This window comes from Geotrypetes seraphini, chromosome 2 (assembly GCF_902459505.1).
Source record: "Geotrypetes seraphini chromosome 2, aGeoSer1.1, whole genome shotgun sequence".
NCBI lineage: Eukaryota > Metazoa > Chordata > Amphibia > Gymnophiona > Dermophiidae > Geotrypetes > Geotrypetes seraphini.
The window spans coordinates 471324464-471349251 of NC_047085.1; the positions used below are offsets into that span (position 1 = coordinate 471324464).

Here is a 24788-nt window from a genome sequence, read left to right on the forward strand (position 1 = left end):
AATCTGGAGAGTCAACATTAAATTTTACAACAACGCACTCAAAAGTGCTAGGAAAAACTTTTATGGGGACAAGATCTCCAGATCAAACAACCAGAACAGCATGCTGTTCAATATATGGCGCTCCCTAATCCCCAACACCAACCCTTCCTTACTCTCCTCCTCCCCATCAGCCGACCTATTAGCAAACTTCTTCAATGGTAAGGTCACCACCTTAAGAAGCTCCTTCCCTCCTGCAATCTCCTACAATTCTCTAGTGTTCGCCACCCCCAAACCTACTCCAAATGTCATCACCCCTGTCCCAGTCAACAGATCCTGGACTGCCTTTGAGCAAGTATCCGAATCGCAGGTCCTCAAGCTCTGCCAGAAATTGAAATCCTGTAACTGCACCTTGGATCCATTTCCATCCCATCTATTTGAGAAAATACCCACACAGGCCATCTCATCACTCACCAAACTCATAAACTCTGCTCTACTATCGGGCCTCTTCTCACCTGAAATGGGACACATCGCATTGACCCCCCTACTGAAGAAAGCTGACCTAGATCCCTCCATCCCATCCAATTATCGCCCTATAGCGAACATCCCGCTCCTAACCAAAATGCTTGAATCTATTGTCTCCTCCCAACTCTCAGCCTACCTGGAAAGATTCTCTATCCTCCTACCCTATCAATACGGCTTCAGACCTAACTTCAGTACTGAAACCCTCCTGGCCTCCCTAACCTCGAAGATCCAACAACTCCACTCTCACAAAAAATTTGCCGTTCTACTCCAATTCGACCTCTCTGCAGCCTTCGACGTTGTCCATCATGACATTCTAATCTTCCTACTCTCCGAGATAGGCATCAGCTCCACGGTCCTTGACTGGTTCTCGAACTTCTTACGTTCCCGCTCTTACATCGTCACCAAGAATGGTACCTCATCCTCCCCGTGGAAACCGACATGTGGAGTTTTTCAAGGCTCCCCCCTATCCCTATCCTCTTCAACATTTATATGTCCTCCCTGAACCTCCTCCACCTTTCCCCCCTAGAAATACTCTACACTTACGCTGACGATATCCTGATCCTCCTCGAGACCGACGCAAACCTCACCAATCTCGCAGCAAACATCTCTTCATGCATAACCAAACTTCAATCCTGGGCTCTTGCTGTACAAATGAAACTGAATGAGTCCAAAACCAAACTACTTTGGCTCGGCCCCAAATTTGATCATTTACCCACTTCCATCCCACTGCCCACAGGCACCTCTCTACAACTAGAGTTCTCTAGCAAAGTTCTGGGCATCACCATAGATTCCTCGCTATCCTTCACCGACCACCTCAACTCCCTGATAAAAACATGCTTTCACAGCCTTCACATGCTGAGGAAAGTGAGGTCCTGCTTCCACCAAAAACACTTTGCCGTGCTCGTACAGTCCATCATCCTCTCCAGATTGGACTATTGCAATTCCATCTACCTTAGCTTAACAAAGAAAAGCCTCCACAGACTCCAACTAATCCAGAACACCGCGGCCAAACTTATCTTCTCAAAAAGCAAATTTGACCATGTCTCTCCACTCCTGTCCAAGCTGCACTGGCTTCCTGTCATCTCCAGGGTCCACTTTAAATGTGCCTGCTTAACCTTCAAGATGCTCCACGGCATCCTTCCACCTCTTATTCCTCTATCCTGGAATTCCTCAAATCCATTCTCCACCAGATCCACGCAAAAATTAAAACTATCCTTCCCCTCCTCAAAGGGTATCTCCCTCGTCGGTAAACTCGGGTCCTCCCTCCACTTCAGAATCGCTCAGCTCTGGAATAGTCTCCCTTCCCCTCTCCGCAACTTGAGCCCCCTTCTACCATTCCGTAAGCTTCTGAAGACTTGGCTCTTTTCCAAATCGTAACCCGTCCCCTCCCTATTATTATCACACCTAACCTCTCTCTTACTTACTTTTATAAATCCACTGGAGTTCCGTTGCTTCCTAACCATGTAAACCGTGTCGAGCTCCACCTGTGGAGATGATGCGGTATATAAACCCAAGATTTAGATTAGATTAGATAGATGATTTTTGAAAAAATATATATTTGGACATACTTTTCAAGAATGGACATTTTGGTGCTGCTGACTCTGGGTGACTAGCGCCCTACATACAAATCGGACTTAGATGTTTCTTTTGATTATGCCCTTCCACGTGTTCAATCCCAACTCACAATCTGGGAGTTGCAGAAATCCACAAACCTTTCTGAGCACATGCTCCATCCCCTTAGCCTGAGCTAGCAAACATATCCAGTTACAATTTCTGCAAGCAATCCATCAGAAGTCTTTGCAATTGCTCTGCTTCTTTTTCTTATTTTTTTCTCTTAAAGTTTGTTTTCTCGGTGGCTTCAGTGCCTTGAGACCCCTTCCAGGTGGCCCCTGTCAGAGGAAAGGATGCAGTCCTGCGATGCCGGACTGCTGATTCACAGAGAAACTCTGGTGGATCTGTGGAGCCAGCCTGCTGTGTCACCATTTCTAGACTCTGGTCTCTTCCCTTGGGAGTCTGCTTGCCAGTAATGCTGTTTAAAACTGTTGAGTCTGGCACTGTGAGTAAACCTCCATTATCTCCTATGGGAACTTTGGGGGTTCTTGTAAAACGATTTGAAAATAGTTTTTCACAGTTTATGAGGGAAGGGTTCAAGTCCCCCACCTTCCCAGACCTCAAATCACTCTTTTTTATTTTCGGTTTTGTTTATTTTTGCCATTTTTGGTGCATATTTGTGACGACGGCCATCTTGGATTTTAAAAATCAATCTTTTTTCTAACTTTTATTTCTGCCTCATACCCCCCTTGATTTAACACAAAATCATTTGGGATGGACTCCCCAGCCCCTAATCTGTTGAATGTGGACATTGATTGCGCTGGATTGGCGCAGGATCAGCAAATGTGTTCTGTGTGCTGTAGCATTCTGGGAGAGGGAGCAGGAGCTTCGGACTTCACCACCTCTGAATAATCTTGGGCTGGGGAGCTGGCTTGGGTTTGTGCCGTCCAAAGAAAATCTCACCCAGAGGCCATCCTGCATTCCGAGTGGAGCATTCTGCATGGAGCATGTACCTCAACAGAGCCCTGCTATGGTTGCAGGATTTTATGTGTCTGGATTTTATGTGTCTCTTCTGAAAAGCGTATTCCTCAAACCCCGCTTGTTTGACGCAGTCGGTAGGCATATTGGGGCTTTTTCAGTCTGTTGCACCTCTGGACCAACTCTATCCTGTTTATATCTTTTTGATGATGCAGTCTCCAGAATTGTACACAATATTCTAAATTAGGTCTCACCAGAGTCTTATACAGGGGCATCAATACCTCCTTTTTCCTACTAGCCATACCTCTTCCTATGAACCCTAGCATCCTTCTAGCTTTTGCTGTTGCCTTTTCAAACTGTTTAGCCACCTTAAGTAAGTAAGTAGTTAGTTTATTTGATATGGATTATTACTATCGCACCCAAGTTCTATGCCTCTCTTGTGCACAAAAATTCTTCACCCCCTAAATTGTATCATTCCCATGGGTTTTTGCAGCCCAAATGCATGATCTTGCATTTCTTACCATTATATTTTAGTTGCCAAATTTAAGATCATTCTTCAAATTCGCTAGATCCTTCCTCATGTTATTCACACCATCAGGGATGTCTACTCTATTGCAGATTTTAGTTTCATCCACAAAGAGGCAAATCTTACCTGACAGCCCTTCAGCAATATCGCTTACAAAAATATTAAAAAGAACAGGCCCAAGTACCAAACTTGAGGCACACAACTAGTAACATTCCTTTCTTAAGAGCAATCTTCATGGACCACAATCCTCTGTCGCTTTCTACTCAACCAGTTCCTGACCCAGTCTGTCATTTTGGGGCCATCCCTAGGACATCCAGTTTGTTTATTAGATTCCTGTGTAGAACACTGTCAAAGGCTTTGCTAAAATCTAACTACATCACATCTAGTGCTTTCCCTCTATCCAATTCTCTGGTCACTCAATCAAAGAAATTGATCAGATTTGTCTGATAAGACCTGTGTCTATTGAATCCATGTTGACTTGAGTCCTGTAATCCACTGGATTCCAGAAATTTCACTTTTCTCTGTTTTAAAAGTGTTTCCATTAATTAACTAATCGCAGAAGTCAGACTTACTAGCCTGTAGTTCCCTACTTCTTTCTTATTTCCACTTTTGTGGAGAAGAACCACATTCACAATTATCTAGTTCTCTGTTACCACTCCGGACTCTAGAGAAGCATTTCACTCTCTCCAGCGCCAGAAACTTTTGACCTTGGATGCTTCTATTCTGGCTGAAGAGCTCACCTTGATAGTCTCCACATTCTGTGTTGGTAGACTCTACAAGAGAGAAACCTCCATATCAATCTCCTTGAGTTGCATTTGATAGGTAATACCCTCAAGACTTTTCCAAGACAGTCTACTTCAATAGGTAGTACTCATCCATATGGACAACCAAGTTGTCTATCTGAACAAGCAGGAAGGAACAGGGTCTTGCCCCCTTTACAAGGAAGCCATCCAGATATGGTCTTGTGCAACAGCTTGAGGAATATTTCTCAAAGCATTTTATTTAAAAGGGAAGCAGAATGCTGTGGCAAACAAACTGTGCAGACTTCTTCAGCCTTATGAGTGGTCCCTCAGCATGACTGTTTTACATCTAATCTTCTCTCAGAGGGGAACACAAGAAATAGATCTGTTCATTTTTCCCTTCAACAGGTAGGTTCTGCAGTTTTGTTAGACTCTTTGCTCCAGAGCACATAGCTCTGGATGCCTTCCTGCTTCTTTGGAGAAACCATTTCCTTTACACATTTCCCTCTATTCCTCTCAATGGGAGGACTGTACTCAAACTTCATTAAGACCAGGGCATATGATCCTCATTGTACCTTTCTGGTGTGGTTTCCATTACTTCTGGCATTCTTTCCACGCAGCCTTGGAAATTACAACCCTTTCTAATCCTGTTGACTCAGAACAATGGGTCTCTCTTTCTTCCCAATCCCCACTCTCTGTCAGCATGTTTTCTCTCTTCGACCATGTAGGCTCTTCTCGGCTCTCCTCTGCTGTTTCAGATATTATACAAGCTTCTAGAAACCATCTACTCAAGTGTTACCACTTTAAGTGGACACGGTTTTCTTCCTGATGTACCTTACATTCGCTGGAATCTATCACTTGTCCCCTTCCATCCATCTTGTAGTATCTTCTACATCTTTCCAATTCTGATATAAAAATTAATTTCATCAGAGTTCATCTAAGTGCTATAAATGCTTTCCTGGCACCCTTGGATAGAAAACCGTTATCCGTTCATCCTTTAATGGTGCATTTTATAAAGAATTTGTTGCATATGAAACTTCCTATAAAGACTTCTCTATATGGTTCTTCAATACTCTTGAAAGCTGCTTTTGAACCACTGCAGTTTTGCTCCTTCAAGCTCCTCACTTGGAAGGTAATTTTTCTTGTAGCTCTCGCATCCGCTCAGATCTACCTTACATGAGAGTTTATCATGATAGGGTAGTCCTTCGAACACATCCAAAATTTCTTCCTAAGGTAGTCTCAGAATTCCACCTAAAGCAATCCGTAGTCCTACTGGTGTTCTTTCCAAAATCACATACTCATCCTTGAGAAGCAGCGCCCCAAACTGTGGACTGCAAGCATGCTTTAGCATACTACCTGGACTGTACCTCATAGGAAGTCCTCCCAGTTCTTTATTGCTTTTAATCCAAACAGCTTCAATGGTTCTCCCTCTGCATCTATTCTTATCTCCCCTCTTTTTAACCTTTCAAATTCCTTTAGATCATTGTAATCTTATTAGTATGTTTATTTTCTTATTTTTCTCCTCTATCTCTATTTTCTTTCTTTATTACTCTTCTAATTGTCATTTTTCCTGGTACTTTAGTTAGATTGTGAGCCTTCGGGACAGTAAGGGAATTTCTAAGTACCTATCTTACTTATAATTTTAATGCACCAATATATTCATTGTAACCCGTTCTGGGCTCTTTTGGGAGGACGGGCTAAAAAATCGAATATATATATATATAAAAAAAAATATAAACTACTGTTACAAAATGAAAAATTTTAACTTTGTTGGCGGATTGTACCTCCTTCACTATGCTCAGAGTGAGCTGACATTTCAAGGACACGTGAAAGTTCAAAACATGCAAGCTATGTCGACTTCACTAGCTCACTTTCTCTTGGCTTCTAGTAAAGAAAGCCAGCTACATGGTCCTCAATACATATGGTTCACCTCCCATTACTGTCTTGAAAAGATATAATCAATTTCAACAAACAGTTCTGCAAAATCTTTTCACTTGCCAGTTTTCCCTCCAGTCCTGTTTATTTTATGCCAGGCTCATGTTTAATCAATGCTTATTCTTCTAGAGCCAAGACCCACATGCGAGAATATAATGCCTGCTTATCTTTGGAGAAAACAAAGATACTTGCTTGTAGCAGGTGTTCCAAGGACAACAGGCATATATTCTTACAACCCACCTCCATTTGTTAGCTTTTTAGTTAATATACTGATGGTCTCGTGCATTGTTGTTGAGCGGGAAGGCACCTGCACACATGCAATGTGGGCACTGTCTTAAAGATTTCACCCATGTGATATCACACACATGAGACATGTTTCTTTCCAGGGTCACATACCAAGGTATTATGTACTTTACAATGTCAGGTACTCATAACTTGTTGAGAATAGACTTGGTCTTAAGAAAACCCACATAGCATTTTTTGATTCTTTTTTTATCCAACAAGTCTGAGGTTTCTGTTTCTAAGATAGCCTCATTTAATTGGATAATTGATCATGTCCATGTCTTAGACCCAGTATGGTTTTGATCTTAGTGGGCATGTCGAGACTCAGTATCTAAGCTAAGGTTATATCGGTGGCCTATCTGTGGTCAGCCTCTGTTGAAGAGATGCATAAAACTGTGACATAGACTTCTGTTCACATAATCGCATTATGCTGATAACTTGGATTCAGAAGTAGGTTTGGTTAGTTTATTCTCCAGTATTTCCTTGAAGACTAGAGTTCAGTCCCAACCCCCTCTCCCATCCAAGTTTAACTTTGTACTTTTCAGGTTTTATTTATTTATTCATTCAATTTTCTATACCGGTCTCCCAGGGGAGCTCAGAACAGTTTTACATGAATTTATTTAGGTACTCAAGCATTTTTCCCTGTTTGTTCCGGTGGGCTCACAATCTGTCTAATGTACCTGGGGGCAATGGGGGGATTAAGTGACATGCCCAGGGTCACAAGGAGCAGCATGGGTTTGAACCCAAAACCTCAGGGTGCTGAGGCTTTAGTTTTAACCACTGCGCCACACTTATCCTGTATTTTTATTTATTTTTTTTAGTGGTTAGTATAATAAGCCTTACAAATAAAGGTTGTTCTGTTCTGTTAGCAATTTGTTGTTTTCCCCTCTTTATATTGAAGACCTTCTTGATCTCCTCCTTGAAACTCCTTAATGGTTGGTGTTTAAGACACAAGTGAATCAGCCACACATCACCTGATTATACCAAAATGGCTAGCTTAGAGTGAAGGAAAACTTTCTTTTGTCTGTAATTTCTTCACCTTGGGAACTGTAAGGTCCAGGGCAAGTCACTTAATCTTCCATTTCCTTGAGTTTGATGCTGGGTAGTTTCTGGCAGTGTCAGTCCAGATCCTGTGTTGGGCAGAAGCCTCAAAATAGTGGTACTTCATATCGCACAAGAAGACAGTGGCATCCACTCCAGTAGCTTGCCAAGAACACCACAAGAAGGGGGTTACTAGGAGTCAGTTTGATTCAATTGTGTTCTTGCTATATATTAAAATCAATAAAATCTTTGAACTAAAAAAAATATAAATTAAAAATAAAGACTCAACCTCTGAGGCATACCTAGGGAGCACTTTTTTAATGCCAGTCACAAACTAGAGTCAGAAATGTGCAGACATAAACTGACCTAGAAACCCCAGGATAAGGACATATTCATAGTCTCAAACTGTGCCCTTATTTACAGTAGATAACGGCCTTAGATATACATAAGAAATGCTACAGCCAAACTGCCCTCACTGTTCTGAAATATTGCTGAGGACTAATAATAATAATAATAACTTTAGACAATAGAGGACATTCAAAATGAGGAACTTGTACTCCTCTTGAATTTCCTGACTGCAAAAAGTATCATATGTGTATTTGTAAAGGGATGCCTATTCCTTTGTAATGCTATCTAAACTCAGTTTTAAACTATCTATCATCTCCCCATCTAGTGACTATGAACAGTTCACAAACTTAACAATAAAACAAGTACATATAAAAATGCTATATATAACATGGGTGGGAAATTGTGGCCCTCAACCCAGTTGAATTTTCCACAATGAATATGCATGAAATGATTTGTATATACTACATCCTTTGTATGCAAATCAAATCTCATGTATATTTATTGTGGAAATGTTGAAAACCCAACTGGGTTGTGGCCGTCTGATTGCCTACCTCTGTACAACAAACCAAATGAACGCTTTCCCAAAAGTTCATTTTGTCTATTGAGCAAGTGGATAGTGCCATTCCATTCTTGGCACACACTGATTGGGAATTTTTAAAAAAAATTTTTGCAGGTGAGAGAAAGTTCTCATAAATTTCACAGTGGTCTTGATGCTTGGAAAAATTAATTATGTAGATTTATATCTACAGTCAAGTCTAGCTATAAGAAATACTGCTGTTTTCTCCTCAGGCATTCTGGGGAAGACAACAAAATGCTGGTGTGTGATACATGTGATAAAGGCTACCACACTTTTTGTCTACAACCAATTATGGATTCCGTACCAACAAATGGCTGGAAATGTAAGGTATGTGAATGTTAAATTTCCTTTACATTTTAGTCTGATAAGAGAAAATCAGTTTTATATAGTCTTCAGATGTGAAATTGAAACTGCTTTATAATGTCTTTTGTGTGGGAGGGTTTTCCTTATTTCCTGCATCTGATTTTTCCTCTGACTCAAATACACGTTGAAGAAGATACTTAATCTGTATGCAACAATATCAACCGCATGGAGTGACTCATAAGTTTCAAGTTGATTAAACATTTGATATACCGCTCTTCTGATTTGTCTGAGTTGTTTACAATTTTAATAACTCTTAATAGAGGAGAAAAAAAAGAAACTATAAGAGGTACAAAAGAGGAGTCAAATGTAAGGAAGAAATTGGAAGAACTACAATGTATAATAGAAAAGAGTAAGGGGGGAGAGAGAAAGAGAGGGGTTCACACACAGTCTGTCTTTATTGTCTTCATTTCGACTTCTACTGAACTTCTATTAAAAAAAAAAAAAAATTTCTGTTGATAGAATTGGCCTGTTCTATGTTAACACAATATCAGACCTTTTCAGCAACATCCCAACCAGAGTACTCTTTATCTCATAGTTCTCAAGTTACTGAATCATGATCAAGTAATAAAACAACATTTTTGTAATTACTTATTAATTCTAATTTCACTTTTCCTTTTGTTTGACACTTGAATTTTACCATTTTTTCCCATTCAAATTCTCTTTTTTAATTCCACTAAATAGCTTTTTTTTTTTTTTTTTTTGCTCTGACTGTTCCTTTTATTTTTATATGCTCTCTGTTCAATTCTTCCTTATGTCCTCTTTAGGCTTTCATAACCCGCTTTATCCTAGAATGAGAGAACAACATAAAGAAAACCTGATTACAATCAATCAGGAAATTTCAATAACCATCAATAATACTTCAAATTAAAAGTATCATCTTCATAAATTATCAGAGAATAAGTATTTCTTAAAAAGAAAAGTAAGCCACAAATTTAATACATGTCAATGGCACATTCCAAATCTTAGCAGCTTTTAAAATAAACCAAATGTATATGATGTAACTTTTAATCTCAAATCTTTAACTGAAGAGATGGAAGAGAGCCTTTTACACAGAAACAGAAATTAACAGACCCTAAAATTTTGATAGATGCACAGGATGATGCAGATGAATAACCTTCCAAGACTTTATAAACCAAACAACAAATATTAAACATCACATGAGCGTTAATTGGCAACAGCAGATTCTACCAAGTTAAAATTTACAGGACTCAAAACAAAAATATCAGCATATGAGTACAGCATTTCTTCCACTCCCAGATTAATAACTTGTAAAAAGCTCATATATACATTAAAGAGAATTGGAGAGATGAGTAATTCCTGTGGAACTCTACAAGGAGGGATCCAAATAGAAGAAAATATATCATATTCAAGCATCTGCTAGCATCTATTTGTAAAAAAAGAACTAAACCAAACCAAAACCATACTTGCTAGTCCCATTTCTGATAAATGCCATCTGGGCGTCTAAAAACATATATTCAATAATAAAAGGAAATACACAGTCACAAAAAATTAAGAGGAAAAAAAGGGAAGAACTACAAATTCCGAAGAAAGAGTTAGAGTACACATTTGGGATATTTTGTATTTTGCATAATACCATCAGCACAATCAGTAACACCAAATTTAATATGCGTCAGAAAAGAGAAAAGTTTTCAGATCCGATTTAAACCTATCGACTGAGGTTATTGACCGAAGAGATATTGGTAAAGAATTCCAAAACTATGGTGCACTAATACAATGATAGCCGCCTTATAAGAATTAGCTGAAGTTTTATGAAAGGAGAGATATTTGAGTTTATTGATGTTGCCATTTCCTCTCAGCTTGTCAAACTTGTCTTTTCAAAAGTTGAAGATTGTTTGTATACCATGGTTTTCTACCTGTTATTGACCTTGTCTTTTTGCAAGGTAATATTGGAATAACTGTATCTAACGATGATTTAATTTTCTCATTCCAAATGGTAACTCATTCCTAAAGTGGAAGAGTATCAAATTTTCTAAGTGTAATTGGGATTGTGGGATTGTGTTAACAGTAGAGTTTGGAGTAATGTCCTTAAAATCACTATATCCTAATTGATTTAGAATGATTGGTGGAACAATCCTGCTATAGGATAGGGAGAAACTAATAAAAAAGTGATCAGTCCAAAAGAAATGAAGTTTGACTATTGGTAATCAAGTGATCTGATAAGTTGAAAAGTTAAGATTTGATCAATTATATGGCCATCTCTGTGGGTAGGGCTGGAAATAAGTGTTGATAAATATAAATCACTGATAAATGTTAGAAAATTCCTTGTAGTAGGTAAAATTGAATTATCAAATTAAATATTGAAATCTCCAAGAATAATAGAGTTTGGAGCATTTAAGCATAGGTCCGAAACTATTTCTTGGAAACATAGAAACATGATGGCAGATAAAGGCCAAATGGCCCATCTAGTCTGCCCAATATCTAGGCGATTGTAAAGTTACTGGGGGTGGCTGATAAATCAGAAGAAATTCAAGTGTAGGGTTAGAATCTAGCCTGAACTGAAGTGTTTCTAAGGAGGATTTATAACAACTGGAAAAATGAATAATATTTATGGAAGCTGAGTAAATAACTGCGAATCCTCCGCCTGTATGAGAATTTTGATTGCATATGTAATAACAATATCCCAGTGGTGTTGCCTGGGATAGCGCCACTAAGAATTAAGTTTTATAATGCTGTACCATAGTCGTCAGTGTTCCCGCTAAGCTGCGCTGGGGTGCGCTCACGCACAAAATATTACCTCGCAGCGCACAAGTTTCTCGTCACAGCGCACACAGTGTAGAGCACAGTTCTTCAACCGCCGGTCCGCAAACAAAATCTTGCCGGTCCGCGAAGGATTCGGTCCCCGCCGCAACGAAAGGCCGGCGTCAGCTGACTTGCAACTTCCTGTTGCAGTCGCTGTGCCGGGACTCCTGCCTTCGCCGGGACTCCTGCCTTCCACCGCGTTTGCCTCCTGCCTTGTCTCCGCACCTCCAGACCAGCAGCGGCAGCTGTGTATGCTTTTAACTTCGGCACAGAGCTGCCCCTAATCAATAGTTTAGCGCGGTTTCATAAGGCAGCCTCGGGGCCTTTGCTAGGCCGGCCCACATCGCATCATCGAAGCGGGCCGGCTATCAAAGGCCCCGAGGCTGCCTCATGAAACCGCGCTAAACTATTGATTAGGGGCAGCTCTGTGCCGAAGTTAAAAGCATACAGAGCTGCCGCTGCTGGTCTGAACTCTTGGGCCGCTGAAGGAGGGCAAAAAGCAGCTGTCCTGGAGGTTTCCCTTCCTCTCGCCTTTACAGGTTCCTTTTTTCCACCTTTTTTTTTTTTCCTTCAAACGGCAACGGGCCCCAGCATCGACATCAATCAAGTAAGTTCCACTGTCAATCAAGCGGTTCTGCTCGGCCAAAGCTTCCCCTGTGACATGAGCCACCCTCAGGGGAAAGAAAGTGACCCACAAAGGTGAGGGGAAGGGGGGCAGATGATGGAAGTTGGGGGGGGGAGAGAGAGAGAGAGAAGGGGCAGATGATGGAATGGAGGAGATGAGAGAGAGAGAGAGAAGGGGACAGATGATGGAAGTGAGAAGAAGGGAGAGAGAGCAGAAGGCAGATGGATGTCAGTTGAGAAGGGAGAGCAGATGCTGAATGGAAGTGGGGAAAGAACACATACTGGATGGAAGGAGGAGATAAATAAAGGGGGAAGAAAATAGTAAGATAATGGAGGGGTGAGGGAAAGGGGTGACAAGCTGTGTGTAGACACAGTGAAAAGAGGGAAACGGGACTAAATAGTAAGAAAGAATTTAATTTAGATGGAGGCAGAAAATAGAGAAGGAAGACCAGAGAAGAAAAGGGAAGAGAGAGCAGAGAATGATCAGATCTGAGTGGAGGAAATGAGAAGAGAGATATGCTAAAAACCACAGGGGGGAGGGAAGGATAGAGATGCCAGACCATGAGGGGAACAGAAGGAAGATGATGGATGCTAGACCAAATTGGGGGGTGGGGGGGGGCAGGAGGAGAGATGGCAGGGAAAGACAGACAGTGAATGGAAGGGGCAGATGCTGGACTGAAGAGACAGAGAAGGTTATCATGCTGCTGTACCGGGCCATGGTACGCCCTCACCTGGAGTACTGCGTCCAGCACTGGTACTTTAAGAAGGACACGGTACTACTCGAAAGGATCCAGAGAAGAGCAACTAAAATGGTTAAGGGGCTGGAGGAGTTGCCGTACAGCGAAAGATTAGAGAAACTGGGCCTCTTCTCCCTTGAGCAGAGGAGATTGAGAGGGGACATGATAGAAACATTCAAGGTACTGAAGGGAATAGACTTAGTAGCTAAGGCAGGGAGAACGAGAGGGCACTCTCTAAAGTTGAAAGGGGATAGATTCCATACAAACGTAAGGAAGTTCTGTGGTAGAAAGCAACATATTTATTTGGCTCATAACTTGCTGGCGCCCGATATTTTTAGCTCACAGTGAAAAAAGTTTGCTCACAACACCCGCCCGCTTAGAGGGAACACTGGTCGTCACCTCCAGGAGGCGGGTCAGTCGCAAACAAGAAACCGCCACGTTTGCGGTGGTTTAAAAAGGATCCTGAGATGCTGATAGTATCTGCAAAACACAAAACAAAACAGATAAAACTCAACTGCATAAACTAAAATAACAAAAAGCAGAGACAAGTGCTGTTATAAATTAATGCTGTACCCTAGTCATCACTTCCGGGAAGCGAGCAAATCGCTCATTAACTTGTGGGGCCATTGTACTTTGGTACGCTGTTGACTGTCCTCTGCTCCCTCTGACATTGATTCCTATTCTGGGGCAGAGGACTGACAGCCGGTAGCGCGCCAGAGCAGAATGACCCTAGAGATCTAGCTGGAGAATATGGTATTAAATTACGAAATAAGAATATTGGTGTATTGGTTTGTTGAATTTTGAAGGTTAACAATGCAATTTTATAAATTATTCTGTGTGAGATAGGTAGCCAGTGTGCTTTTTGCAAGAGAGGAGTGTGACATGATCATATTTTTTAGAGTTAGTAATAATTTTTATTGCTGTGTTTTGTATAATTTGTAACCTGGTGATAAGTTAATTGAGGATGAAGTAGCCAAAGTTTTAATAAGATTAATCAGCTTTCATAAAGCCATAGAATCTTTCCCTACTAGAATAATAAGTTTGTATAGTATTTCTGAGTTCTTTGTTATAAGAATGTAATAGATCTTTTCAATAATTCATAGTTTCAGTTATTTTTAGCTGCGCCAAAATCTCTCAACCTTCCAACATTCCCATTTTAATACTGATAACTTTTCAGAGAACCAAGAAGATTGCACAGACCTCAGACGTTCTAGTTTTTAAGTGGCTATATTATCTGACATGATCTCCACACTATTATTTCACTCTGTCAACAGTAATTCTAGAACCATAGTCATTGTATTAAAAAAAAGTCTCTACAAATTTTACCAGACCTCGACGTAAAGTTGTTTTCTTCAGGCGAGCAGATAATTACTACTACTTCTACTTCTACTCATTTCTATAGCACTGCTAGACATATGCAGCGCTGTACATCAAAACATAGAAGAGACAGTCCCTGCTCAAAAGAGCTTACAATCTAGTCAAGACAGACAAATTGGACAAGAAGGTGCATCGATAAACAGTACTTAGGTGGGGGAATTACAGAGGGAATAAGATAGATATTGGTGCTTAGCAGGTAGGGGAATTACAGATATTGGTACTTAGAAGGTGGGTTAGAGTTTGGAATTGAAAGCATCTTCAAAGCAGTGGACTTTGAGTCTAGATTGAATACTACCGGAGATGGAGCTATGTGCATCAAGTCAGGCAGTTTGTTCCAGGCATAATGATAACATACATGCATACATTTAAAGTACAGTGGTGCCTCGCATAACGGCCGCCTCGCACAGCGGACGCTGCGCACAACGAACTTTATGTCGTGATCCGTATAACGTACTTCGTTTCACACAACGAAGTCGCCCGAGCTGCATCCTTCCGGGGTTCCTGCGGGGTTGGATCGCAGCGGGGTTGGTCGAGGGTAGTCTCCTTCTCCTTACCTGCCCTGTCGCAGCACACAGCCGAACGGAAATCTTCCCGATGTCAGCGCTGACGTCGGAGGGAGGGCTTAAGCAAAGCCCTCCCTTCCTCCGACGTCAGCGCTGACATCAGGAAGACTTCCGGTCGGCTGTGTGCGGCTGCGGCAGGGCAGGTAGGAAGAAGGCAATGGCGAACGAAAGAGGGGGGAGGGGGCGGTCCGCCCCGAAGAATGTGCACAGCTGGTCAGGTCCCCCGATTGACCGACAACAGGCCCGGCCGACAAACCTCCCTGCCCTGTAGCCGCGAATCTAAATTACCTCTTACAGCAGCTTCAATAATCCAGCTGCTGTAAGAAGGTAATTTAGATTCGCGGCTACAGGACAGGGAGATTTGTCCGACCGGGCCTGTTCTGTTGTCGGTCGGGTGCAAAAGCGCCACAAAGGTGGAGGCAGGGAGGGAGGAAAGGTGGAGTGGAGAAGAAAAGACGCTTAAGGGGGGAGAAGGCCGCTGAAAGCACATGTTGGAGCAGGGGATGAGAGGGAGGGAGAGAAGGGGAAATATTGGACAAGGGCAGAAGGGATGCTAAATCATAGGGTGACAGGCAGAGAGAACAACAGGAAAAAGAGTGGAAGCAATCTTGAACCCTGAGGGTGAGGGCAGAGAGAGGTGGTGAGATGATTGATCATGAGGAGAGGGACAAAAGGGAATAGAGATGGGATAGGAAGATAGTGGAAGTAAAAGGACAGGGAGATGTATGTTTTTAGATGTATCTAAATAAAAATAATAACAAAAAATTTATCTTTTTTATGTCATCTTAGCATATTTTATGCTGCAGAACGAATTATTTTTTTTTACATGTATTCCTATGGGAAAACGCGTTTCACATAACGAACGTTTCACATAACAAACTTGCTCCTGGAACCAATTAAGTTCGTTGTGTGAGGCACCACTGTAAAAGCATTAAGAAAATGATCTGACCATGGTTTGGAATAGCAGTAAACAAATCTAAATATGACTTCTTTCATGTGTAGTCATAAGGCTCTGAACAATAAATAAATTGTAAACTATCAAGAAAGAATAATAATTCCTCAACATGATTTTTTATTTTTTTTTTTTGGTAATTCTTAACTAATTTTCAAAAGTGCTTGAAATACTTGTATGTAACTGCTTTGAGTGTGGTTGTAAAACTACAAAAAGGCAATATACAAGCCCCAATCCTTTTGTGCTCTAAATAACTACATGAACAAGCTTCATACCCCCTCAGCTTTTATTTCTATCTGTAGAAGAGGCCAAGAAAAAAAGTACCAGACATAAAAGTGTAGTTTAAACATTCAAGGCCTTAGGAGTTCTTGGCATCCTACTAACTGGTAGGGAACTAACCAAAAATCTCCTCAAATTACAAGTGCAGGCCAGTTTATTGGGATTATGACATTATCTCATTCATTAGTAAACATACATGGTTAACGCAATCTCCAATCAAATTACAAGCTCAAAAAAATCCGATTACAAATTGCATACTTCAGCAATGTACTTCTGTTAATTACAATCACATGGTTTCTCATAACTATAAACTCATCAGTATTTTCCCCTAACTTTGTAAGTGAAAAATGTGTTAGTTCTTATAAATAGATATTTTTTTTGCTTCCTAAGCATTGTCAAAGGAACTGTTTGATATTATCAGGCCAGTCTGACCACTAGCCTGTGTTTCTGTTGTCTATAAGTTATTTATGACATTTAGCTATAGCGTACTGTTATGTTATGACTGCTACATCCTCAGCTTAACGGGTAACAGAAAAAGCCTATACTCAACTGTACTTTACTGTAACTCTAAAGTATTTCTATCCTACAGCTTCATCCCAGTCAAGGGATGTCTCATACCTCTTAGGTTGTCCTGCTTAAATACAATTATTGCCATCAAGTTTCTTAGCATTTTGTGCTCCTTTATGAATTTCCCCCAAATGATTACAAATTAGAGTCAGAAAGGTATAGACAAAAACTAAATTGGAAATTGCACAAGTAACATATTTTATCCCAGGACAAGCAGGCAGCATATTCTCACATATGGGTGATGTCATCCACGGAGCCCCAGTATGGACAGCTGCTAAAGTGTACTTATGCTTTAAGAACTTTAGAAAGTTTGCGACTGACCGTCTCGTACCTGCCCAGCAGCATGTTAGAAATCAATGTTCTCAGAAATCTCAAGCCCCTGCTCAGCAGAAGTCCACTCAGTCTTTTTGACGCTTCTGGAGAGCTTTGCCACTGTTCGGCCTACACTACCACCTCCTCTTCTTATCAAAAGTCGTCTTGCCCATTGCCATTAACGTTGGACTCTAATCACTATAGACATGTGGGTTCTGCAGGTGGTGCAGCATGGATATGCTCTTCACTTCCAAGAACTCCCTCCAAACCTATCACTAAATCCCAGCAGACTTCCCTTCTTCAAGAACTCTTGGACCTTCTGCAACTCAATGCAATCGAAGCAATATCCCCTCAGCAGAAGGGCCAGGGGTTCTACTCCAGGTATTTTCTCATACCAAAGAAGACAGGAGGTCTATGTGCAATCCTTGACCTCTGAGCTCTCAGTAAATACTTAGTCAAAGAAAAGTTCTGACTGTTTTCTCTGGGAATCTTATTCCCTCTACTAGGCCAGAATGACTGTCTTTGATCTCTGAATCTCAAAGAAGCATATACACACATCCCCATTCTGCAATCCCACAGACAATATCTCAGATTTTGAATAGGACAGCATCATCTATAATACAAGGTGCTTCCATTTGGCCTAGCCTCGGCTCCCAGAGTGTTCACAAAGTGTTTAGTTATAGTGGCTGCAACACTCCACTCTTACGTCTTTCATGTCTTTCCTTATCTTGATGTCTGGTTGATAAAAGCATCCTCCCAGGGATAGACTGGAACCTAGGCACCTCTGGCTGCACTAGGGAGAACAAGTTCCTAGATACTGTAGGCGATTGCTTCCTGGAACAACTCGTCAAGGAAAATACAAGAGGAAATGCAATTCTGGACTTAATTCTAAATGGACTATGAGGACTGGCACAACATGTAGAAGTAGAAGGGACACTGGGAAACAGCGATCACAATATGATCTGCTTCGATCTGGATGCAGGTGGAAAACATCGGTCCAAAATGACGGCCACGGTGCTGAACTTCCGAAAAGGGAATTACGAAGGGATGAGACTCATGGTGGAGAAGAAGATTAAGAAAAGGATAAGCAATGTAAAAACACTAGAGCAGGGTTGTCCAATGTCGGTCCTTGAGGGCCGCAATCCAGTCGGGTTTTTAGGATTTCCCCAATGAATATGCATGAGATCTATTAGCATATATAGAGATCTCATGCATATTTATTGGGGAAATCCTGAAAACCCGACTGGATTGCGGCCCTCGAGGACCGACATTGGACACCCCTGCACTAGAGCAAGCTTGGTCCCTTTTTAAGGACACAGTCACCGAGGCGCAAAATCTATATATACCGCGTATCAACAAAGGATCCAAGAGAAAAAGGAACAAAGAACCAGCATGGCTCACTTTAGAGGTGAAGGAAGCGATAAGAGACAAGAAAACTTTGTTTAAGGAATGGAAAAGGTCAAAAACGGATGAAAACTGGAATAAGCACAAACATCAACTCAGGTGCGCCATAAATCGGTAAAAGGGACCAAAAGAGACTATGAGGAAAAATAGCCAAGGAGGCAAAAAACTTCAAGCAGTTTTTCCATATATTAAGGGGAAACGATCCACGAGGGAAGCAATGGGGCCATTGAATGACCGTGGAATAAAGGGAGTGCTAAAGGAGGACAAAGAAATCGCCGACAAACTCCACATTTTTTTGCATCTGTATTTACCGAAGAAGATCTACACCGCATACCCATCAAGCTATATGCTGGAAACGAAGACGGGAAACTGACAGGGTTGACGGTCAGTCTAGAAGAGGTATGCAGGCAGATCGATAGGCTTAAGAGTGATAAATCCCCGGGACCGGATGGCATCCATCTGAGAGTCATCAAGGAGCTGAAAGAGACCATAGCTGAACTGCTTCAGCTAATAGCCAATCTGTCGATCAAATCAGGAAAAATTCCGGAAGACTGGAAGGTGGCAAATGTTACTCTGATCTTCAAGAAAGGTTCGAGGGGAGATCCGGGAAACTACAGACCGGTGAGTCTGACCTCGGTACCGGGAAAGATGGTAGAGGCGCTGATAAAGGACACATCATTGATCACCTTGATGGACACAATCTGATGAGGACCAGCCAGTATGGTTTCAGTAAAGGCAGATCTTGCCTGACGAACTTGCTACACTTCGAGGGAGTAAACAGACAGATAGACAAGGGTGACCTGGTCGACATTGTTTATTTGGATTTTCAGAAGGCATTCATCAAGGTTCCACATGAATGACTACTTTGGAAAATTGAGAGCCATGGAATCGAGGGTGAAATACTCATGTGGATTAAAAACTGGCGGAGCATAGGAAACAGAGAGTGGAGGTAAATGGACAATTCTCAGACTGGAAGAGCATCACCAGCAGGGTGCCACAGGGCTCAGTGCTTGAACCTGTGCTCTTCAACATCTTTTATAAATGATCTGGACAATGGTACGACGAGCGAGGTGATTAAATTTGCGGACGATACGAAGCTATACAGAGTAGTGAAGACACAGGGGGATTGCGAAGATCTGCAATGTGACATTCAAGCTCGAGAAATGGGCAGCGACATGGCAAATGAGGTTCAATGTGGATAAGTGCAAAGTGATGCATGTCAGGAACAAAAATCTCATGCACGAATACAGGATGTCCTGGGCGGTACTTGGAGAGACCTCCCAGGAAAGGGACTTGGGAGTTCTGATTGACAAGTCCATGAAGCCATCTGCAAAATGTGGTACGGCGGTGAAAAGGGCAAACAGAATGCTAGGAATGATCAAAAAGGGGATCACGAACAGATCCGAGAAGGTTATCATGCCGCTGTACCAGGTCATGGTGCGCCCTCACCTGGAGTACTGCATCCAGCACTTGTCGCCGTACATGAAGAAGGACACGGTACTACTCAAAAGGGTCCATGGTTAAGGGGCTGGAGGAGTTGCCGTACAGCGAGAGATTAGAGAAACTGGGCCTCTTCTCCCTTGAGAAGAGACTGTGAGGGGACATGATCGAAACATTCAAAATACTGAAGGGAATAGAATTAGTAGAGAAAGACAGACTGTTCACCCTCTCCAAGGTAGGGAGAACGAGAGGGCACTCCCTAAAGTTGAAAGGGGATAGATTCTGCACAAACGTAAGGAACTTCTTCTTCACCCAGAGAGTGGTAGAAAACTGGAACGCTCTTCTGGAGTCTGTTATAGGGGAAGACACCCTCCAGGGTTTCAAGACAAAGTTGGACAAGTTCATACTAAACTGGTGAGACTGGACTCATTTGGAGCACTGGTCTTGACCTTGGGGCCGCCACGTGAGCGGACTGCTGGGCAGGATGGACCACTGGTCTGACCCAGCAGTGGCAATTCTTATGTTCTCCCCTCAAGCAGTCCAGGCTGCAACCAATATAACCATCCATCTCCTAGATCTCTTGGGATTTATAGTCAGTTATCAGAAATCACGTCTTCAACCTTCTCAGACTCCGTACATCATCGGGGCTCGCCTGGCTATAATACAGACTTGGGCTTGGGACCTCAGTGTGGTTCTTACCACCTTAATGAATCCTCCATTCGAGCCTCTTGTGACCACTCATCTTAAATATCTCACTTGGAAAATAGTATTCCTCATTTGTATCGCATCTGCACACCAAATCAATGAGTTAAAAGCACTTCTATCTGATCCTCCTTACATAGCTTTCTACCATGATAGAGTTGTCCTTCACATTCATCCAAAATTCCCAGCTAAAATAGTTTCGAACTTTCATCTCAACCAATCTGTCTTTTTTTTCCAAAACCACATTCTCATCTTGGTAAAACTGCACGCCACACATTGGACACGTGGATTGACTTACTGTCTAGATTGAACAAAATCTCACTGCTCATCTACTCATCAACCCTTCTACCTTCCCTAGTTGGCTTATTAGCCTTTTTTACTGAACTGATGGTCTCACGAGCCGATGTTGGATGTGAAGGTACTTGCGCATGCCCATATGGGCCATCTTGAGACATCTGAAGAATTAAAGTGATAACAGTATAATCTCGTTATAACTGACTCACTTATAATGGAACCTCGCCTATAGCGGACGAGATCCTCTGGTCCCGGCTGAGCGCCATTATAAACATACAGAAAATCATCGGATATAACGGACTTGCATATAACGGACTTTCGGATATAATGGACAACTATTTTGGTCCCCAGAGCCGCTTTTAGCTGTAGTTTTATTCGGCTATAACGGACATGCAGGCTCCGCCTACAAGGCATGTGGCATTCCAGTGATATAGTATCAAAATGCAGCCCAGAAAAAAAATGACAAGAGTATTTTTCTTTCCAGTACAGTGTTCTGGTTTGCAATCATTTCATACCATACCAATGTTTTGTTGAGTTTTGTTATTGATGTTACATACATAGTAACATAGTAGATGGCGGCAGATAAAGACCCCGAATGGTCCATCCAGTCTGCCCAACCTGATTCAATTTAAATTTTTTTAAATTTTTTTCTTCTTAGCTATTTCTGGGCAAGAATCCAAAGCTTTACCCTGTACTGTGCTTGGGTTCCAACTGCCGAAATCTCTGTTAAGACTTACTCCAGCCCATCTACACCCTCCCAGACATTGAAACCCTCCCCAGCCCATCCTCCACCAAACGGCCATATACAGACACAGACCGTGCAAGTCTGCCCAGTACTGGCCTTAGTTCAATATTTAATATTATTTTCTGATTCTAAATCCTCTGTGTTCATCCCACTCTTCTTTGAACTCAGTCACAGTTTTACTCTCCAGCACCTCTCTCGGGAGCGCATTCCAGGCATCCACTACCCTCTCCGTAAAGTAGAATTTCGTAACATTGTCCCTGAATCTACCACCCCTCAACCTCAAATTATGTCCTCTGGTTTTACCATTTTCCTTTCTCTGGAAAAGATTTTGTTCTACATAAATATCCTTCAAGTATTTGAACGTCTGAATCATGTCTCCCCTGTCTCTCCTTTCCTCTAGGGTATACATATTCAGGGCTTCCAGTCTCTCCTTATACGTCTTCTGGCGCAAGCCTCCTATCATTTTCGTCGCCCTCCTCTGGACCGCCTCAAGTCTTCTTATGTCCTTCGCCAGATACGTTCTCCAAAACTGAACACAATACTCCAAGTGGGGCCTTACCAATGACCTGTATAGGGGCATCAATACCTTCTTCCTTCTACTGACTATGCCTCTCTTTATACAACCCAGCATCCTTCTGGCAGCAGCCACTGCCTTGTCACACTGTTTTTTCGCCTTTAGATCTTCGGACACTATCACCCCAAGGTCCCTCTCCCCGTCCGTGCATATCAACTTCTCTCCTCCCAGCATATACGGTTCTTTCCTATTATTAATCCCCAAATGCATTACTCTGCATTTCTTTGCATTGAATTTTAGTTGCCAGGCATTAGAACATTCCTCTAACTTTTGCAGATCCTTTTTCATATTTTCCACTCCCTCTTCGGTGTCTACTCTGTTACAAATCTTGGTATCATCTGCAAAAAGGCACACTTTTCCTTCTAACCCTTCAGCAATGTCACTCACAAACATATTGAACAGGATTGGCCCCAGCACCGATCCCTGAGGGACTCTACTACTCACCTTTCCTTCCTTCGAGCGACTTCCATTAACCACCACCCTCTGGCGTCTGTCCAACAGCCAATTTCTGACCCAGTTCACCACTTTGGGTCCTAACTTCAGCCCTTCAAGTTTGTTCAGCAACCTCCTATGAGGAACTGTATCAAAGGCTTTGCTGAAATCCAAGTAAATTACATCTAGCATATGTCCTCGATCCAGCTCTCTGGTCACCCAATCAAAAAATTCAATCAGGTTCGTTTGGCACGATTTACCTTTTGTAAAGCCATTTTGCCTCGGATCCTGTAACCCATTAGATTCAAGGAAGTACACTATCCTTTCTTTCAGCAACACTTCCATTATTTTACCAACAACTGAAGTGAGGCTCACCAGCCTGTAGTTTCCTGCTTCATCCCTGTGATCACTTTTATGAATAGGGACCACATCCACTCTCCTCCAATCCCCAGGAATCACTCCCGTCTCCAGAGATTTGTTGAACAAGTCTTTAATAGGACTCGCCAGAACCTCTCTGAGCTCCCTTAGTATCCTGGGATGGATCCCGTCTGATCCCATTGCTTTGTACACCTTCAGTTTTTCAAGTTGCTCTTAAACACCCTCCTCCGTGAACGACGCAGAATCTACTCCATTTCCTCGTGTAACTTTGCTAGACAATCTCTGTCCTTCTCCAGGATTTTCTTCTGTGAACACAGAACAGAAGTATTTGTTTAGCACATTTGCTTTCTCCTCATCCACATATTGGTTCCCAGCATCTTTTATCCTAGCAATTCCATTTTTCATCTTCCTCCTTTCACTAATATATCTGAAAAAAATTTTGTCTCCCTTTTTTACATTTTTAGCCATTTGTTCTTCCGCCTGTGCTTTCGCCAGACGTATCTCTCTCTTGGCTTCTTTCAGTTTCACCTTGTAGTCCTTTCTACTCTCCTCTTCTTGGTTTTTTTTATATTTCACGAACGCCAACTCTTTCGCCTTTATTTTCTCAGCCACTAGGTTGGAGAACCATATTGGCTTCCTTTTTCTCTTGTTTTTATTGATTTTCTTCACATAAAGGTCCGTAGCCATTTTTATCGCTCCTTTCAGCTTAGACCACTGTCTTTCCACTTCTCTTATGTCCTCCCATCCTAACAGCTCTGTTGCTGATATGCTTGTGCAGTGACTGTTCTTCATTTATTTACGCTATTTCAAGTTGCCCTAAATAATGTTTTTAAAAAATGCAACTCTGGATATAACGGACTCTGGATATAACGGACCGTTTTCCAGGTCCCTTGAAGTCCATTATAACAGGATTATACTTTACTACACTTTTGAACTGTCCATACTGGCTTCGTGGATGATGTCACCCACATGTGAGAATATGCTACCTGCTGTCCCTGGATAACACCTGTTAAAGGTAAGTAATTGTGCTTTCATGTTGTAAGGAATTAGTACAATCATGTAACTTATCTGGCAGTTTCCATAATTAATTGTGAACATTTTATTTTTTTCTAGAATTGTAGAGTTTGTGCAGAGTGTGGTACCCGAACCAGTTTTCAGTGGCACCATAACTGTTTACTATGTGACAGTTGTTATAAACAGCAAGACAACTTAATTTGTTCTCTGTGTGGAAAATCATACCCCCCTGGCTTGCAGAAAACCATGTTATGTTGTCAAATGTGCAAAAGGTAAGAATTAAAACCTTTTTAATTCAATGTATAACTCACAGAATGCAATAAGCAAATAACTAATATTTAGAAAACTTTACATAAATACATTGGGGTCAATTATTTCAATTCTGAAAGTAATTTACTCTGTAAATTGGCCCTCTTTCACTAAGCCGCAGTATTTATTTATTTATTTAATTCGATTTCTATCCCATCCTCCCAGTAGCTCAGAATGGATTACAAGCTAACATTCACAGTGGATTACATTGGACAGACAAATGACAATACTGTAACTTAAGCATAAGTTTGGAAGAACAGTGATTTGAGGACAGCTTGGAGGGGGTTATTTAAGGGACAACATTGGGTAGAAGGGTTTCTACCATGGCCCGTAACGTTAAATGCGCCAATGCTGCTCCTACACTCATAGGAATTCTATGAGTGTTGGAAAGAGGAGTTGGGGTGGGGGGGCGCTTCTTACCTTTTCTAAGCCACTGTCTACACAACATATTTGACACTTTCAGTATGAAAGAGCATTGTAGAA

The 24788-nt window shown here is 41.7% G+C and overlaps 1 protein-coding gene across 11 annotated transcripts in view; it reads left to right on the plus strand.

The window, feature by feature from the left end:
- KMT2C (lysine methyltransferase 2C) overlaps positions 1-24788 on the plus strand; it is an 803286-nt gene that overhangs the window by 320493 nt on the left and 458005 nt on the right. For all 11 annotated transcript variants that reach the window (XM_033931655.1, XM_033931654.1, XM_033931660.1 and 8 more), the window contains exons 9-10: positions 8692-8806; positions 24096-24268. In XM_033931655.1, coding sequence (XP_033787546.1) covers positions 8692-8806; positions 24096-24268 — 288 coding nt within the window. The remainder of the gene's footprint in view (positions 1-8691; positions 8807-24095; positions 24269-24788) is intronic.